Source organism: Halichoerus grypus, chromosome 3 (genome assembly GCF_964656455.1).
Source record: "Halichoerus grypus chromosome 3, mHalGry1.hap1.1, whole genome shotgun sequence".
Lineage (NCBI taxonomy): Eukaryota > Metazoa > Chordata > Mammalia > Carnivora > Phocidae > Halichoerus > Halichoerus grypus.
In genome coordinates, this window is record NC_135714.1 from 207951991 (window position 1) to 207971780 (window position 19790).

General features: G+C 53.3%; 1 protein-coding gene and 1 long non-coding RNA gene across 2 annotated transcripts in view; both read left to right on the forward strand.

The window, feature by feature from the left end:
• Nucleotides 1-19790, forward strand: part of ERICH1 (glutamate rich 1) — a 57573-nt gene that overhangs the window by 16222 nt on the left and 21561 nt on the right. The window contains exon 3 of the mRNA XM_078069908.1: nt 12606-12758. Coding sequence (XP_077926034.1) covers nt 12606-12758 — 153 coding nt within the window. The remainder of the gene's footprint in view (nt 1-12605; nt 12759-19790) is intronic.
• Nucleotides 12771-18917, forward strand: LOC144381431 (uncharacterized). Its single transcript, XR_013446680.1, has 2 exons — nt 12771-18414; nt 18516-18917. It is a non-coding gene; the product is annotated as an uncharacterized LOC144381431 (long non-coding RNA).

Genomic DNA, 19790 nt, shown 5'->3' on the forward strand with positions numbered 1-19790 from the left:
TATGAAGCAATATGCCTTGGAAATTTAAAAGGAAAAACATAATTTACAGCTGGAAAAAGAAATCTTGGCTAGAGCAAAACAATGAAATCACAATCATATAGATAAAACTTGCATGAAGCTTCTGTAAACGTTATTTTGAGAATTCCCTTGGAGGCATGGTGCTCTTGGAGGAGACAGCTTGGTGATCATCAGAGCTGTAGGGGCACCCATATCTTTGTAGGGTTGGAAGAAGGCAGCCCAGATGAAGAAAGGTGCCTTTATCAGTGAGTCCTTGGATGTGAGATTGGGAGAATGCTCTTTGTGGTTAGGACACAGCATGGTAATTATGGTAATTATTTAGCGAATTTACTGATGTTTGTTCAAAACTTCACAGAAACCCATTTCCTCTTTCTGGTTTTAAAAGAGTGCTGATAATTCCACTTGTTAAAGACAAGGGTCTAATCTGCAGATAGACAAAACAACCAATCTGTATGCATTTGGTAAATTTCTTTCACTCAGAGGCCCATATCAGACCTTTACTTTTAATTATTGCTCTTATTATTACTTTTAATTGATTCGTGGTCTCTCACATACCCTGAAGTCCTACAAGTAGTCCTGCAGGAATTACCACGACAAGCAGCAGCACGCACCCCACGGGTCCCCCGGTCTGCACCTGCTGTCTGGGTGATGGAAGCCTCTCCTGGGCCCGCGAGCTTCTCTGCTGGCTCCCCCTCACAGACATGTCTTCCAGTGTCATTCAGCCACGGTGTTGTGGGCTTGGGACCCACTGTTTGCACTGCGATGAATGTGTGGAGAGTATTTGCCACTGAGTCACATAACATGTGATGATTCTGTTTCGTACAACTTCTGGTGGAGTGGAGTTAGTGATGCTTCATGGAGTTAATAATTTTCTAGATACTCCGCATCTTCCCCTAACCGCCCCTCGGGGCCTTGGTCCGAAGCACCTTTGACACGGTCAGACCCCGGGAACTGTGTGGGTTTCATGGTTTTGTAGCGATCTCCTGCACCACGCGGACCCCCTCCTCTGCAAGCCCAGACCCATCTCTTCCCTTCAAGAGGGTTTGTCTCCTTTGTCGGAGTAGTTTCTTGACAAACGGTTTTGGGGAAATAAATATTTTGGGGACTTTGGATTGTAAAATATCGCAATTCTTGTACTTAAATGCCACGGGATGTAGAACTCTTAGTTAGAAACTGCCTTCTCTCGGGAGCCTGGGTGGCTCAGTTGGTTGGGCGTCTGCCTTCAGCTCAGGTCATGATCCCGGGGTCCTGGGCTCGAGCCCCGCATCGGGCTCCCTGCTCAGTGGGGAGCCTGCTTCTCCCTCTGCCACTTCCCCTTGCTCGTGATCTCTCTCTCAAATAAATAAATAAAATCTTTAAAAAAAAAAAAAAGAAACCGCCTTCTCTCAGAGGCTTGAAGACTCCACCTCAGCACCCGCTGTCGACGTTGTGAAGTCAGCCGCCGTTCTGATGCTCAGTCCTGTTGGAAATAGCCATTTGTCACCCCCTCTGGACCATTTTGGCTTTTTCTTTCTGACCCCAGAGAACTGAAATAGAGCACAGATGTTTTTCAGTACGGGTCTGTCTCCGTCTGTCACACGGGCCGTTGAGGCTGGAAACACGGGCACCGTGTGGCCTCTCTGGTCACTCCTCCCCTGGAATTCCTGTCATCTGGCTTTGAGGCTCCCAAGAGATCACCTCGCTTTCTCTCCTCTTATTTTTATGACTTCATCAACTTGGTCTGCTTTCTGGGCAATTTTCTCAACTTTATCGTCCACACTGTGTGCTTATTTCTCATTCTGTCCTCCTGTCTCAGCTTTTGAGGTGAATCGGAGGACTGCACTCGCTCGCAGATGGCCCCTCTCTGCCTCAGACTCCCCCACACCCAGGGCCAGCCCTCCTGCGGGCACGCCCTGCCGGTGGCCTCTCGCTGGGGCACCAGCTCCGGAACAACGCTCTGTCTGATGGGCCCTGCTGTCATTTCAGGCTCAGCGTCCTGAACATCCTTGGGTCTGCTCCCACCCACCCGGAGGCCCTTCCATCCACCGTCCGCCTCCGGGTGGGGTCTGGGGAGGGAGTAGCTGTGGATGCCTCTGTTCGTCCCTGCGTCTCTGTCCTTGGGATGCCTGATTGTGTATGACTGGAAGCTGCCCCTGCACTGGGGGCCTGAGGCCACGTGGTCGCTGCTCCGAGGGACCACCCAGCTGCCCTGTGGGGCTTCCTTCCTCGGCCGTTCTTCTCCCATTTGAAAAGGAGGGCCTAGCGGGTGAGGACACCACTTCAGTGTACCCACCAAGGGATGACTGGGAATACTGGTCTCCTGGAAAGAAAATGAACTAGTCTAAGGATGGGTAACACATCTCTCTGCAAGTCAGACATTCGGCATTCCTTTGCTTTCAGCAAAACTGAAGGAAATAATTGAGTTATCAGCCAATAGATCATGAAAAGTAATTTTGTTTGATGATGGATTTCACTGTGATTTCTGGCATATGATTTAGATAGAATTCAGTGAATCAAGTAATATTGCTATTTTTAAAAAGCCACACACTGTCATCTACCTGTTTTTGTGTTCAAAGTTTCTGAGCAGTTACCTCCGTAAAAATGCAAAATAGTAATTACATTCCAGCAAAACCCTGTCTCCTTGTAGCAGGGACAGATGTCCTTCACTCTCAGCAAGAGAGTTGTTGCCAAACGGACTTGCCTCTGTATCGGGTAATCACGAAAAGCAACAACTGTTACTTTGGTCAGTTGCCTTCTACTAGTTGTAATAATTTAGAAAAAGTTACATGTAGCATTGTGGAAATTTTTGAAAGAATACAATTTGTTCAAGAAGTATGATATGACAGAATTACTCTATGAGGGCAAAGTTGTGGGGGTGTTGGAGTTCCAGAGGAGAAAAGGGTGGAGTAGGGTTTCTGACTGAGCCGAGAGCTCATTCATATATGTTGTTTCCGTGGATGCAGGTGGCCACCAGTTTGTGTGGGGTGTGGATTACCTTTAGGTACGAATACTTACCCTATGACACAAGTAGGTGTTCCATGTGGCAGCTGCGTGTCCGTGGACGGGACTCGCAGTTTAAAACCACGGCTCCGGGGACTGCGTGTGCGGGAGCAAGAGTGCCCCTCTGAGCCGCCGGGCGGCGGTCGGGTGGGTTTGTGCTGTTGCACTGCGCTCCTTAGGGGCCTGTGAGAATCAGTATGTGGAGGAACATCTGTGAGTGCCTGCAGTTGCCCATGAAAATGTTGCAAAGCTCTTTTTGGTAAAAACTGCAGTTTTCCATTAAGATGTGAATATTTTCTAATAAAGTCTTGATAGTACAGCAGAAGTCTTGGAACCCACTCCACTCAGGTCTTTCAAATCTTAACCTTTTGCCACTTCCTCGAAAGCCTCCTGTTGTCTAAGAAATACAACATACGGACCTCAAGGGCAGTATGCCGAGTGGGGTAAGTCAGGCAGAGGAAGACGAACACGGCATGATCTCACTTCAGTGTGGACTCTGAAAACAGGGAACTCACAGGGGATAGGGTGGGGGGACGCTGGTCACAGGGCACGGACCTCCAGTTATAGGGGAGTGAGTTCTGGGGTCTAACGCAGGGCATAATGACTGTAGTTAACTGTTCTGTATCGTACACCCGACAGTTCCCGGGAATAGAGCAGAAATGTTCTCAGCACGCAGAGGTGGTCATTACGGGAGGGCATGGGGCCGCCAGTAGGCTGGCCGTGACCTTGCCGTGTTTCAGCGTGTCAAATCCGTACACTGTGTACCTAGTCTCAGCGTAGCTCAGGAAGGACGGAAACGTGGGGTGACACCAGTGTAAGCGGCGGCCCCAAGCCCCCCCAGGCCCGGTTCCCTCCTGCCCTCCTAGAATTCGGAAGCCCCACTTCCGTGCACTTTCCTGCTTGGTCCTACAGTATGTACCCTTTACCGTACGTATATCGTCCTGGAAGGTGTGCAGGATTCTGTTGCGGGCGGTAAGTGCTGTCGAGTTTAGCTGCTGTGGTCTGCGGCGGGGCAGCAGCGCAGGAGCGGACCCCGCTGTGGTCTGCGGCGGGCGGCGGCGCGGGAGCGGACCCCGCTGTGGTCTCCAGCCGTCGAGTTCTGCTGTGCCCCGCTGTGGTGCGCCCACAGTCGTGTGCGTCCAGTGTGTGGAGCTCCTGGGGTCCCTGCGGTTGTGATCCTCATCACGTGGGGAACGTTCAGTAAGTATTTCTCAGAGAGCTTCAGGTTCACACACGAGGCCACCTGACGTTGCCGCACGGCCCACAGAGGCCCTGTTGGTCCCATGCCTTCTCCGTTTCTGTGGGTTTTGTTTGACCTCCGGGGGGCTCCTTGCGTGCTCTTCCATCTCAGCCGGCGGGGTGCAAGGGGCCAGGCAGCAGGGTGGAAGTCCGCCTGGCCCTGGAAGCTGCTGTCCGTCACCCCGCGGTGCTCACGTCGAGGACAGGACGGGCCCATGCTCCTGCCCACCCTCCCAGCTGTCTGGATGCAGGGACGCTGCCGGGCAGTGGCCGGGCCCTTTTCCGAGGTTGCCGACTGCCAAGTGTCAAGGTGCCTGGCACCAAGATGTGAAGCCCCCCCTGCCTGGCAGCTCCTCTCCGGGGTGCCCACACCCTGCTCAGCAGAACACTCAGGGGTCCCCCGCAGAACCCTGGGCTTACTCTATGCAGCCTGCTTCTCTCGGGGACACTGCCCGTGGCCTGCAGGCACCTGGGCCTCCCTGGACCTCTGGCCCCCCCTCACCTTGGGAGAACACCACCTGGCAGGTCCCATCCCATGCTGTTCGTGCTCACTCTGCCCTGGGCCACGGTGGCCACAGTGGCCACCATGGCCACAGGCTCATGGCCGGTCTGTTCCTCAGTGATCAGCGTTTAAAACCTGCTTTATCAGGTCGTCCGTCCCTGTGGTTGTTCCAGGCGGGATGGTGCGTGCAGCCTCTGGCTCTGTCTTGGCTGGAAGCTCACGTTGTATGTTCTTCTGGCTTTGCAGCATGGTTCTCTCTGTGAGGGTGCTAGGTCGTCATGGACCTGTCCATACACAGGGGAGTTTCCTAGGGCCTGTCGCCCTCCAGGGACCCGCCCTCTTGTTCTCCAGGCCCTCCCGGGTAGGTGGCACAGCTGACCCCTGAAGGAGCCAGGGCTTGGGGCGCTGACCTCCGGGCAGTCGGAAATCCGCCTCTAACTGTTGGCTCCCCGAAACTTACCCACTAATAGCCTACTGCTGGCCGGAAGCCTCACTACTCACATAAATAGTCGATTCACATGTTCTGTCTGTCACATGTAATATATACTGTATTCTTACTACACATCTCGCAAAAAGAAAATGTCATGAAGGAAATTATAAGGAAGGGGCACCTGGGTGGCTCAGTCGGTAAAGCAGCTGCCTTCGGCTCAGGTCATGATCCCGGGGTCCTGGGATGGAGAAGCCTCTTCTCCCTGTGCCCCTCCCCTGCTCATGCTCTCTCTCTCTCTCTCAAATAAATAAAATCTTTTTTAAAAAAAGAAAATTGTAAGGAAGAGAAAATACATTTCAGTATGCACTGTATCGATCAAAATAAATCTGCGTACCAGTGGACCCCAGCAGTTCAAACCCCCATTGTTCCAGGGCCAGCTAATCAAGTGCAAGGAAACTACATCTCATTTTAATATGCGCTACTGATTATTCGTGAAGCTACACAGCGTAGGCACGTTTGTAGACCAGATTTAGGGGCTGTTTTTCTCTTGGGTTGTTTTTGGTTATTTATCTTACAGATTTCACAAGTTCTTTTTGTATTCCAAATTCTCAACTTTTGGCCAACTATATATGTTGCAAGTACCTTCTCTCCATGGACTGTCTTCATTTTTAAAAACAATGTGTTCTCTTGTTTAGAAGTCTGTAAGTTTGTGGCTAGTGCTGTTTGTTTCTGGCTGAAGAAGTTTTTTGCTACTGTAATAGTAGGTATTTTCTGTCTCCTAAAAGATTGGCCTCTCCTGCGTAGGTGCCCCTTTCAGACCGTGACCCGTGTTGAGGACACGGTCTCACCTTACTTCGTGCAGTCTCCTCGGCCAGGTTTGCAGAAGACAGTGTCCCCTCCGGGTTTGTGAGCTCCGCGATGCTGCTGGCCACACCAGCTTAATTTCTCTGGTTTATAATGTGCCTTCATATCCAGTCGGGAAAATCCATTCCGCTTATTCTTCTTCAAAGTTTTCTCTGCTCAACTGCGCCCTTTGCTCGTCCTCGTGTACTTCAATCAGATTCTCAAGGTGTGCACAGAAAAATTCTTGAAAACGTGTTGCTTGCTCCCAGGATGGCCCGGTTGCCTCGGAGCACAGCTGTGCAGGGAGAGAATGTTTGCTGCGGGTTACCTGGCATTTCTCAGAGTTTTCGGGACAAGTGTTCAGGTTCTCTCCCTTGCCCGGTCACCCGAAGCAGAAGCCTCTGACACAGGACTATGTTACTAGGCCTACGATAGCGTGAACATGCCCACGGGTGGAAAGCACGTGTACCTAATGCTCAGGGGAGTGGCAAGAGTTTATTGTGATTGTCTTTAAAAACCGACATGTTCAGTGGTCAAATATTTGTGCTTTTTAGCTAACATTGTCGTAAAAAAGGAAGTGCCTTTGAAAGCTAACTGTTCTGCAGATGTGTCCAATGTGATGTGGCTAAGCTGGTAGAGTTGGAAACACAAGGGGGGGCAGCTTTGGGGAGAGGATGTGGTAACAGGTTAACTGTTCACCACGTGAACAAGAGGCGCTCACAGACCCATCCTATTTGGCAGATGTTATTCCAGAGCTAAGCAGGATCAATTAAGCGCAAGGCAGTGAAACTTTTTCATTGCACAGAAAATAGCCGCAGTGAAGTGGCAGTTTGGAAGCTGGATAACCACCTGATGGTGGGGGTCGTAGGGATGTGGTCTGTGCGCACTCAGCGTGGGTGCGCGGTGTGCGTGGGTGCGGGGTGTGCGTGGGTGCGCTCGCAGCGTGGGTGCGGGGTGTGCGTGGGTGCGCTCGCAGCGTGGGTGCGGGGTGTGCGTGGGTGCGCTCGCAGCGTGGGTGCTCGGTGTGCGTGGGTGCGCTCGCAGCGTGGGTGCTCGGTGTGCGTGGGTGCGGGGTGTGCGTGGGTGTGCTCGCAGCGTGGGTGCGGGGTGTGCGTGGGTGTGCTCGCAGCGTGGGTGCGGGGTGTGCGTGGGTGCGCTCGCAGCGTGGGTGCGGGGTGTGCGTGGGTGCGCTCGCAGCGTGGGTGCGGGGTGTGCGTGGGTGCGCTCGCAGCGTGGGTGCGGGGTGTGCGTGGGTGTGCTCGCAGCGTGGGTGCTCGGTGTGCGTGGGTGCGCTCGCAGCGTGGGTGCTCGGTGTGCGTGGGTGCGCTCGCAGCGTGGGTGCTCGGTGTGCGTGTGTGTGCTCGCAGTGGGTGCTCGGTGTGCGTGGGTGCGGGGTGTGCGTGGGTGCGCTCGCAGCGTGGGTGCTCGGTGTGCGTGTGTGTGCTCGCAGTGGGTGCTCGGTGTGCGTGGGTGCGGGGTGTGCGTGGGTGCGCTCGCAGCGTGGGTGCGGGGTGTGCGTGGGTGCGCTCGCAGCGTGGGTGCGGGGTGTGCGTGGATGCGCTCGCAGCGTGGGTGCTCGGTGTGCGTGGATGCGCTCGCAGCGTGGGTGCTCGGTGTGCGTGGGTGCGGGGTGTGCGTGGGTGCGCTCGCAGCGTGGGTGCACGGTGCTCACGGGTGTGGTCACAGCGTGGGTGCTCGGTGTGTGTGCCTGCGCACGCAGTGTGGGTCTGCGGTGAGTGCATGTGGGGGCATCTTTTCCTCTGCAACATAGATCCAATTTCTTAAAACGTCAAGGTTCAGGAAAACTTGCTGCCAGGACAGAAATGGGTGCCGTGTCCACTGTCCAATCAGCCCTGCCTCCCTCCATAGCATTTTGCCACTTACCCCGGGCAGGTCAGAGATATTTTCTGTTTTTTCCCCTGAGAATAACCTATTTCCTGTTAACTGTGGCCACAGCATAGATTAGTGGAATGGCAGGGAGCTTTTGAGCTGACATTTAGGACTGCATGGAGCACTTGTGCCCAGTACACGTGACCAGAGAGGGACCCTCCCCGGTAATGGCACCCATGGTAAATGTGACCGTGAGATGCTGCTCTTTGCCTACCGGGTAGACAGAGAGCATTTTCACAGTGTACACCCCACACGGTCCTTGAGAATTCAGGAAAATGAGTTCTCATAACCTGCCGGCGCAAACGTCACTCAGCGCAGCCTTTCTGGAGGAGTTTGGAGCACGTACGAAGCCCCTCCACCCTTAGATGTCCTAACTCCCCTGTGCATGTTAAAGAGACACGTATGCACAGCCTCTGGGTGGTGGAGGGCCCCACGCTCACTCTGACCTGTCTTGTCCACGGCGCACCCCAGGTGATTTCACCCAGTCTCACAGCTTCTGTGTTTGTAGACGGTTACGGCTCCCAGGCCGACTTCTCCATCTGCGTCACCCCCCAGACTCAGGGCTCTGAGTGCCTCCCATGGCACTGTCCACACAGCTACCCACCTGGCGGCCCTGCCCCCCCGTCTCAGTAAGCACGGAAGCCCACAGCTTGTCTCCCCTCTCCACGCCGTGTACGACCAGCCATCAGCACATCCTCAATCTGACTGCTTCTCAGAGGAAGTTCTTTTTCCTTGGCTGATGTATTTTCCTTAACCTCTTAACAGGAAAGCCTGCTTGAGTTGCGTGGGGTATTGGTGGCCCGGAGACTTCCACCAGGGATAAAAGAACTCTGTTTGAGGTATAGGAGGAGGGGCCCAGGGAGGCCAAGACGGCAAAGATTGTGCAGAGAATGATCTGACCCCTCATCCCCCCTGAAAGCCCCACGAATGACCCAGCTGTTGTGCACATGAAAGCTGAAACAGGTGTTTACAGCAGCTGTATTTGTAACTGCCAAAACCCGGAGGCCACCAAGTTGTCCTGCAGTAGGTGACGGACACATAGGCTGGTCCCTCCAGACAGTGGGGTAGTATTCAGTACAGAAAGGAAATGAGCCGTGAAGCCGTGAGAAGACGTGGAGGAGTCGTAAGTGCAGATTACTGAGTGAGAGAAGCTACTCTGCAGAGTCTACGCACTGCATCATCCCAACTCTGTGACCTTCTGGAAGAGGCAAAACTAGGGACACAGTAAAGAGAGGAGTGGCTGCCAGGGGGAGGGGGAGGGAGGGTGAGCAGGCAGGGCACAGAGGGTTTCGGGCAGTGAGACCACTCTGTGTGACCCTGTCAGGGTGGGTACGTGTCATCACACACTTGTGCAAACCACAGAGCGTGCACCACCAGCAGTGACCCTGATGTAGACTGTGGACTCTGGGGGATGACAGTTGTCCACGCGGGCTCATCACTAGTGCCAACTGCACTGTCCAGAGGGGATGCTGTAGTGGGGGACCCTATGCATGTGGGGGGAGGCTTATGAGAAATCTCTGTAGCTTTCTCTCCATTTTGCTCTGAACCTAAAACTGCTCTAAAAATGTAAAGTCCTTTAAAAAAAAAAAAGGTGTTTTGTTTTTTTTTAATTAGCTCTTGAGGTACTTGGGGTGAGCGGACAATTTGTAGAACAAGGTGCTGAATTTCGCATCTGGAATGACAAAGGGCAAAGGAGAAGAGCCCAGATCCAGTGCTGGGCTTCCACAGAGTGGGGCGGACCAGGTGCTACCTCCCGGATTTGCAGGTGGTAGGAGGGCTCTGGGCCGGCCGGGCCATGTGGTCCAGAGTCTGTGCCAAATTTCGTGCACTGTCCAAGAGGCAGGAAGGGAGAGCTGCCTCCAGTTACTTCTATGGGAGCTGAAAGTCCAAAATCGGAATAGCTAGCCGTGGCAGGGGGTTCGGTGAACACACCGCATTCCTAACGGGGACACATTAACCCAGTTTTGGGGGGGGGTGTGAGTGATGGTGCCACGAGAAACTTCTCTCTTCCTCAACAACAGCATTTCCTTGAATGTTTTAAAGGCTTCTGGTGGTTGTGATTCTTTTTTAAGAGGCTGAGTTGGAAACCAGAATCGATTTTGTTAAAACTGGCTTGCTCGACTGCTGTGGCATCATGAGGAAGCAGAGAGATCAAGTGGGGCAGGCCCCTTGAGGCGCGTCCCCGTTCAGGACAGGCCGAGGGGACTGGACGCCCGAGCATCGGCGCTCCCGCCCCGGCCACATTTTCCTTCTGTCACTGCGCACATCTGTGCAGCTCCTCGGGCACGGGACGCAGCCACGGCTCATGTGGGCTCTGAGCCGTTCGCACCCGGGCCTCTCCTCCAGCCAGCCACTCCTGCGTCCTGTGCTCGCTCCCTTCCCGGCTCTGTGCCCCGGGCATGGCGTGACCCCCGGGTGGAAGAGGCGCTGCGGTCTGTCCGTGTCCCGTGCCCTGCATGGCGGCTGCTCGGAGGCGGCACCCAGTGAGCTTAGGGACCTGCATGGGAGCCACTCCAGGTCGGAGGGAGCTAAACGAAGTGGACAACCAAGCTCATAGTGGTGACTTCCACTGGCTTCACCTGAGCCGTGCGGGTCCCCCAGAGTTCTCTCCAGCTGGGACGCTGTCCCCGCGCTGTCCCTGCGCACACACCCAGTGAGTGCGGGGTGGAGTCCCGTGGGGCGCTAGGCCCCTGTGCCGGGTGAAGGATGGGGGCGCGGAGGCCTGTGTGTGCGGCTGCTCAGCAAAGCCTAGTTAACTTTCACCTTGCTCGTCCCTGAGCCGTGAACATCTGACTGGGGAAGTGTAGATAGATGTCATCACAACAAACCATTTTTCCACAGAAGAAATTGGGGAGAACTGGAGCTGGAAGCTGTCAGGTCATTTACGGTTCAGAGGCTCAGCCTTAGGAGCCGCGGTGTGCTGTCCGGATGGATGAGAGCGGTCTCCCGGGAGCATGGCACTGGATGGAGATGCGTCTCATCCGCCTCTGGTGACTCAAGTTGTGTTTCACTTCCCGACATGTGCACCCAAATAATCAAGTGAACAGTGACATTCCAAGTTCTCTTTAACTTTCTCATCACTGACGCTTTAGCCGACTAAAAGCTTCCAGAAATCCTCTGCAGAAAGGATAAACGTTGATGTCTGTCTGGGTGGTCTCCTTGGAAGCCATGTCCCACTCTGCCCCCAGTTCCAGTGGAATGACACAGTAATTCATCGACTATGAAGTAAATTAATCTAAGAACTGAATTCTTGCATCTTAGCTCCAAGAAAGTGAAATACATTGATGGTGGAAGAATTGGAGTGTTTCAAGGTTTTTACATTATATGTCATATGTATTAGTGATTTCTTTCAAACCTTTTTTTTTTTAAATAAAATGTCAGTTTTTCTGTGAAAGATTAATGGGGATATCCACTTGTGTTTGTCACATACAAGATTGCATTACCGTATTTTCAATGGAAATATGACAATTAAAAAGATGGAGAGGTCGTTTACAAACATCGCCCCTTCCCTAGTCTGCCTCATCATTGTCTGGCCAGCTCCTTTGCCCACTAGTTTATTTTTGCTTCTGTTTTCCTTGTCTGAGAAGAAAGTTCCAGAAGGATATTGCTGAGGCTGGAATCAAAAAGATCACAGCCTGTGCTCCCTTCTAGGAGTTCTGTGGTCTCAGGTCTCACATCTTGGTCTTTGATCCATTTAGAGTTTATTTCTGTGTGTGGTCCCGTCTCGGGTTTGGAAGTGCAGCCTGGGGAGCAGAGTCCGGAACGTCGTCATCCCGTGTGTGGGGCCAGATGTTGACTGCACCGCTCACGGGAACACTGCAGGGCACGCGGAATTGTCCAGTCAGTATGCACCTCTGTGTGTCAGCTGTGCGTGAGTTAAAGGTTTCTGCCACCCAGTGTTGGAAAGAGCCTGGGAGAAGCCAGCGGTCTGTAGTTGCCTTTCTGGACCGTGCGTCTCAGAAGCCAGCGAAAGGTGCTTACCCTCGGACAGTCCCGTTTGCAGGGACTTCTCTGAAGGAACTCAGTGGTCAGGTGTGCAAAGTTATGTATGACAAGGACAGTCAGCAGCTGTTTGTGATAGTGGAAATTTAGAATCAACCTCCATGTGTGGAATTTAGGACAATGGTTAAATTATAATTAAATTATAATTTGTTAGACACATGGAATATTATGTAACCATTAAAAGACCACGTAGATGTAAATGTATCTTAATATATTATTCTGTCATGTATTAACTTTTGAATATTATATATATGATATACAAATGTATAATAACAAAAGTGGGTAGCATGATCCCATTAAGATGTGTGTGTATATACACAATATATGCGGGTTGTTAGCACACATGGAGAAAAAGTTCCAGATTGGGCACCAAAACGTTAAGAGATTTGCATGGTAATGATGAGAGGTATGCTCTGTGGAATATTCTTTTTTCTGCTTCCTTTTCATGAGTTATATTTTTCTCTCATTTTATAAAAATCCAGAGGTTAAATAATCACAGGTCGTTCCTTTCTCCTGGCTGGATATAGGGCTGGTGCCCTCTGACAAGGCGTTTGGCTTCCTGAGCTCAGTGCTGACGGCAGAGGCTGGGTTTCACGAGCTGTTGGGTCTCACGTCTTCGGGGCATGAGGTTGGGGCAGGGTGCAGGGCCGGCAAATGTCTGGTCACGTGATGCCGTGTTCACCGTCCCCTTGTCTCCTGCAGATGAGGACGCCAAGGCCCCACCTCGAAGGCGGTTCTACACGGCGAGTTTGCCTCCTGAGGGGTACGTCCCTGCTCCGCCAGAGCCGCAGGGCAGCCCGGCCTCCGAGGACACCTCGGGCAGCGATGATGCGGGAGGAGGGCGCCAGCTCTCAGGTGAGGCGTGATTCCACGGTGTCCCACTTTTATAGACTCACAGTGAGAGGGCCAGGTGAGCATGTCCGCGGATGGCCACACGGTGGGCTGGACGTGTCTTGCCGCCATTAAAAATGACAGGGAGACAGGCTCAGGTGGGAGGAGCCTGAGCCGGAACGGGGCCGGGGCGTAATTGTCGGTAGGTTAGGAGAAGTTTACTATTAAATACAGCGTGATGTCAGTGGTACTTGTTCTGACTTAAGTAGAACTTTTTTCTTGATTTTCCAATTTTTTTATAATTTCTGAGATTGTATATCAATTTTATGATTATGGGAATCACCTCTTTGGCGTCTGTTTCATGGACGGACTGAATGACTGTTCTGCTGTTGCGCTGGAGCGTCCTGGGAACGTCCTGGGACGAAGGAGGGTGAGGCGCCTGCTTGGGGGGTGTGCTGGGTGCGCGGTCGTCAGGAAAGAGGAGTCTGGAGTCGTCCAGTAAGAATTTTACCCAGATGATTTTCTAACGAGTATAAAGAACTCTGTACTCTAAAGCTTAATTAATTTGAACATCAAGAAAATGTGGTTTCCTTGTACATCGATCTTCCTGAGTCCCTAATTAAAGGATCAGAAACCATAAAACCAAAAATGAGGTAGCTAAGGAAAAATGTACTCATCTTTTCAAGCCCTGTTGAAAATCTTTGGAATGTAATTATTGGGTGAATAGATTATTTAATTAGAAAACTACGTTCTTATGAAGATCGGTGACTTTGGTGAGCATACTTCACATGTACCTCGCATACTCGGTACAAACCGTCGGACTCCTCCCCGTGCCCCTGGACACGACTCCGCTCACCCGCAGCTGTGCGCGGTTAGCTCTGCTGGCGAGGCCAGCGAGGGCCCGGCTGCGTCCTGGACCCCCGCGTCGACAGCGTGAGTGTGTCCTGAGACTGCAGGTTCTGAGCTGGGGTGATGTCCGCACAGGACGTGGAGGGGTGTTGGCACAACTGGGCAAGCGCGTCCCGGCCGAAAGCTGCCCCCACGCGGCAGCCAGCAGCTGGCCTGACGGTGGCCCACGGCTGAGAGCAAAACCGGGAAGACAGGGGGCCGCCGACTAGAATTCCATGGTAACCTGGCAAATTCACTAGTAAGTTGGACAGCGTTGACTGCAACGTTCTTACAGGATCCATGTCTGCGACTTGTGAGGCAGAATCTTTCTGTGAATTGTCCCTTCCTCTGTTACTTGTTGTGGGCGTGGGTCTTCCTTTTCCCGGAGGCCGTGATCGGGGAGGGGCGTGGTGGAGATGGGGGCTGATGGGACTTGCGTCCCCACCCCGTCACCCTCTGAGGAGAGCGTGGGCGGGCCCCTCCCTGAGCTCAGTCTTGCGCACCTCGCTCCGTCCGTTCTGACTCGGGACCCTGAGCGGCCGTCTGCCCCTGGGGTCTCTCCACAGCAGGCGGAGTCGGGGGCTCCTCACGGCCGGGGACCGTGTCTGGGCTTGAGGAGGCGATTCTTTCTGGGGGCGCTGTGAGCTCGGTTTCCCAAGTCAGTGCTGCTGAAAACGCTGCCCACTTTTCCAGAAGAGCTTTGAATAACTTACTCATCAGAGCGAGGCTGGGAAGTCCGTATCTTTCCCTTTTCAACACTTGGAACCCATCTCTGTTTCCATCTGCTTTGTTTACTGTTTATCATGTTTTCTTCCCGTTGTCGGCCCAGGAGGTGGGCCGCTGCAGGGTGCTGGAGTGGATGAAGTTGGAGGAGTGTTCGCCCAGGCCTCCTACCAGCGGTCTCCAGATGAACGAGCGTTCAGAGGCCGTAGCGCCCAGCCCCGCTCAGTGTGCAGCCTGAGCAGGCTCCAGGTGGGAGGTGTGCAGACCGGGAAGCTGGGAGGAGGAGTCCTGAATCTTTCCGTTTGCAGTTTTAAGCAAAGAGAACATGAGCACTGACGTTGGAAAAGAAGAAAAAGTCAAATTGTTTCTGTTTTTCCAAGAACCACTTCTGGCCATTGACTTCCACTGTGAATACGCAGGACCAGTAAGTCAATGACAGAGTAGCTTGGAGAAAACTTTAGGAGAAAAGGGGTGACTCCGTCCTGCTTTTGTGTCCACGTGTGTCCAGCAGGCCAGCTGCTTGCGGCCCACAGGTTCTGTGCACCCTCACCAGGCACTCCTGCGGGGCACGGCCGCGGCCCAGAGCACCTGAGCCCCCAGGCCGCCCGGGAGCCCCCGTCCATTGGTCATCCTGCACCAACCCCCTCCCCGGGAGGCCCCCATCCCCGTCACCCCTCACTGGCCCCACTGCCTGTGTCCTTGGGCCCTGATGTGAATGCACCTGGGGCTTGTGAACTGTCCTCACTAGGTTTGTTCCAGGCCCACGTGTGTTTGCTGTGGACACAAGCACGTACTCTCGGAGACCCGGTATCGCTGCTGTGCTGCTTGCTGTCCGTACGGCCTTCCCCATTCCGTGGCTAATCTCGGAGTGTAACAAATACAGACGTGAATTCTCCTAGGCCTACTGTTTGTTAGCAGTGGGCCAGTGGCAGCTGTAGGGAAAGGAAGGAGCTTCGTCAAACCAAGTGGGTCCTGTCGGACTCCGGGATCCCCCTCCTATGTTTGATTCACACAAGTGCCCTGGTACGGCTTTCGAGAGGAACTCGTTTCTGTGCTTGCTCACGTGGTGTTGCACGTTGTTCTCAACGAGCCAGTAAACCGCGGCCCATAGCTCTTCCACGGAAAATGCTAACTGGTTGAGTCACTTCTCTGGCGGGAACACTGTTCAGCTCACCGTCTTGGTGCACCCCCAGGAACGCGGCCCTGTGTGACGTTACATAATGCAGGACCTTACCGTGAAAGTCCTCCGGGCAGTCAGGTAGTAAGTACTGTTACCAGCTCGGTCATCTCCCCAGCACACCGCCTGGCGGGACCCTGGGGACTCAGGTGCCCACTGGTGGAAACATGAGCAGACACGGAGCCTCCTGCAGACGCCCCAAGCTCGTCCCCCGAGCAGCCTCGTGTCACCTGCAGAGGGAGAGGCGTGCAGTGGCTCCACGTGCCTGTGTCCTGGGTTGGTCTGAGCCGTTGGTCCTGGGGGTGTGGATCCGTCAGAAGTGCACCAGTGCTGGTGTGGGTGTGGGAGGGGAGCACCCGTCACTCCGTCCCCGGGGTTTGGTGAGTGCTCCCGCTATGCCGCGTGAGGTCGTAAGAAAGCTCTGCACCCACTTTGTGTCAGCACCCCTTTCTCTAACAATATCATCGTGGAATTTCATTTTTAATGAGGTTAGTTAAAGGCCTGAAGGGCGTTTTTTGTTGTTGGTTTGTTTTAGTAAAGCTGTCATTTAAAACTTTGTTCTTCGCTCAGTGTACATCCCTTGATGTTTATATAAAAATGAAAATTTGTTTTAGCATTCAGTGCTAGAAAATGCTTCGGTTGTTAGGAACTGGTATGCTGCTTCTTACTGGACAAGAAATGTTTTACTCAGATACACTCTTTTTGCTTCGGCTGCCGGGGAGCTCAGATCATAGTTTTTTGTTGTCTTCATCCAGTTGCAGTTGGTTTCCTTGATCTCTGTTCTCTGATAGTTACCTCTCCCCACCTCTCAATGCTTGGGCTTTCTTTTTAGACTGAGTCCTTAGATGTTGATTTTTCTAAGCTACGCCCTACCCGTTTTGGAAGTAAAAAGAGTAAACAGTGTTCAACCACGAGTTCTCTTAACTAGTAAATGCCTGTTTAATGTTTGTGCTGGCTGCGTGGTCAGGCCCTGGGACCACGAAGACAGCAGACAGGGCCCTGCCTGAGGGGCTCGTCCCCGGGAGACTCGCGCGAGCCCCGAGGTAGAGTAAGTTATCTGACAACAGGCAGCAGTGAATGCCGCGGGAGCACAGAGTGACCTCGGGGACATCCGCACGAGTGCGCAGGACTCAGCACGGCGGGCGGGGCACCTGATCCTGTGGAAAGCATGACTTAGGAACGACGGACAGAGGGTAGCAGGACCTCTGGCAAGGAGACGCCAGGTGTGCGGGGTGAGACCCAGCTGTGACGCAGTCAGCCGTGCTCAGCGTCACAGAGGCTGCGCCCGCCCACTGGTGGGGACGTGTGAGCAGGGGATGAGCAGTGCAGGGACTTTGGATGACGTCCCAGGTGACCTCTGGGGTCTGGACTTGGCACATCTAGGGCACAGGAAGGGAGAGAGGGCGCCGTGACCTAAGCCGTCGCGGGTGATGGAGGGAAGGTGTTCCCACGGGTAGCAGTCAGATGTGTGACTTTCCTCGAGAGAAGGACCCCCCTCCCCACGTCAGTGCTTCTGACTCTGGAGGATCTGCGGTGAGGACACAGAGACCACGACTGTCGTGAGCATCTCTCCTTCTGCTGGACTTGGCCTGGACCCTGCGGTGCCTCCCACGCGGAGGTGAAGGCACTCTCACGCTGTTGGCACGGCAGAGCTTGTCCCCAAGGGCGTCCGCACCCCAGCACGTGCCGGGGACAGGTGCGCACGTGCGAGCAGGTCCGCCGCCACACGCCGCCCCTGGAGGTCAGTGCGCTGGGACCTCAGTGCTGGTGTGAAGCTGCCGTGGGGCGTTCCAGTGACCAGCACGCTTCAAACGCCCCCCAAATTACTGTTTGCACTCTCCCTGTGTGTTTCCCACTGTCTCCGGCGCGCCCTGGTCGGGAGCTCTGTGGGCCTCACTCATCCTTCCGGAAGGAGGGTTCTGTGCTCCATCGGCCTCCCGGCGTATTAGCCTTACAACTCTCGCCTCTCACATTTGTCGTTGTGGCTCAGTGACGGTTGTCCACGTTGCTTCCTTCGGCCCCACGTTTAGTCAACGCCTTTGAGCTGCTGAACCAAGAATCCAGCTTTTCGTCAGCAGCGCCGAGCCTGAAGCCCCCCTCATGTCCTTAGAGACAGAACTGTGGCCGGGTCCGTGTTTCAGTTCAGCCCCAGCAGGGAGCCCAGCAGCCGTGGTGAGCCCGTAGCTGCAGGTGATCTGGGTGCAGGATGGGTCCTCGTGCATCCACCTCGTTCAGACACGCTTTTCACGGCCACTGCTGCCTGCACCTGACCCTCCTCCCTTCTTCCCTGAATTACATGTTCTCACCAGCTGTCCTGCGTCTGCCCTTGCGTCTCTCCGTGCTCTGCTCTCAGTGGCAAACCCCTGTGCCCCCCTCCTCCCGCTGCCGCCCACCGCAGTGACCCCTGCGGCTTGCCAAACTGTCGTCATCATGACACAAGTTCCCGCTGGCCACGGCACAGATTAAGTCCTGGAACCACGACCAGAAGTGTACACGTTACACAGAAATGGGAGGCCCGGTCTCTAGAAGGAGGGCCTTTTCTGGGTACTCCTCTCATCTTTATTGCTTTTGTTTTGCTGAAATGAAAGCACTTTGTTTTCTTGCACACAGAAAATACTTACCACAGGAAAGTCACGCATGACAGACGATGCAGAGAGAGGCAGGCAGCACATAAGGCCGCTAGCCAGAGGCTTCGCGTGAGCATCTTCACACGTCCCCCGTGCACACCATGCACGCACACAGTTTACTTGTCTCTCATGTTGCAGTCCAGAGTTTTCCTTCTCACAGCATATAGATATGTTCATATCGTGTTTTTCAACAGCTGAAATCTGTAGAAATCTGTTTGGTGAAAGCAGGTTTCCAGAAGTTTCCACGCTACTGCAGTTCGCACATGTACGTAAACGCTGCAGTCCGATTTCCTCCTGAATACAGACTCTCACGTAAGAGTAAACATGTTTCCAAATTTCAGGACCTGTTCACAAATTATCTTTCAGAAAGCTGTTCCAGTTCACGGTCCTGAAGGCTGACTAAAGTTCACTTTCTCCCAGAGCCGGGCCTTTTCAGCCGGAACTTTTAGCCCCTTCCTGGACAGCATGTCCTGCTGGTCGTGTGAGGAGAGCATGCGTCCGGGACGGTCTTCCTGAGCCGCAGAGCTTGGTGGACAGATCTGCCTCTGCAGAAACCGAAACTTTCTTCACGGCCAAGTACACTGCGTGCATGGTTAAAACACAAAGGAACAAAATAGGAAAGGATATTCGCACATTTCACGTCGGTGAAAGTGAATTTCCTAAAAATGTGGCAAGCCGTCACCCTGGTAGAATGAGCAGAACAGAAATGACAACACCCTGAAGAACAAATAAAAACAACTATCTTAATAAACGTATGAAAACACCCTTTTATGGCTCTTTACCTTTGGAATTTTTACGTGAAATGTTTGATCCATCCGAAATATATTTTGTTAGAACAGGTGTAGGTCCATCTCTCTTTTTTTTAAATAGATTTACCCTTTTAAATCCAATACCTTTTCTCAAATTATCTATTAATTTTCCTTAATGGTTTTTTTCAAATCTCTGTAAGAGAGCAAATCCCCACCTACCCCTGACCTTGGCTCTGCTCCTCGGGACTCTCTGGACCAGCCCTTCCTTCCCAGCTGCCCCCAGTGGTATTTGGGGCTGGACGGGCCTCAAGATGGTTGGGTGGACGGGAGCACCGCACGCCAGCTGAGGGGCAAGCACAGATGGCCGTCCCTGCTCCTCGCCCCTCCCTGGAGCCCCTCCGGTGCCCCAGGACCAGGACCTTGTGAAGGGGGGTCGACTGCAGGAGACTCGGGCTTGGTGAGTGTGGCCCGTGCAGGGGCGGGGCTTGCACTGGACAAATCCACCATCTCCACCCATTCTCTTATCATTGTCATGTTTTTCAGAAGAGCTCCATCATCTTGAGAACTCCCCAGGTTTACTAATCTGCAAACTGATCAGTTATTAATTCTTGCGTAACTGCATACATCTCTCTATGACCTTCCCCAATACTGATTGCTGTGTATTTCATGATGGCGTCCACTTTTTTTAGTTTTGTTTTTTGTTTTTTGTTTTGAGAGGGAGAGGGACAGAGACTCTCAAGCAGGCTCCCCACTCAGCATGAAGCCTGACACAGGGCTTAATCCCACGACCCCGAGATGATGATCTGAGCCAAAATCAAGAGACGGATGCTCAACTGACTGAGCCCCCAGGCGCCCCTTTTAGTTATTATAACATTTTATGAAATTTCTGTAG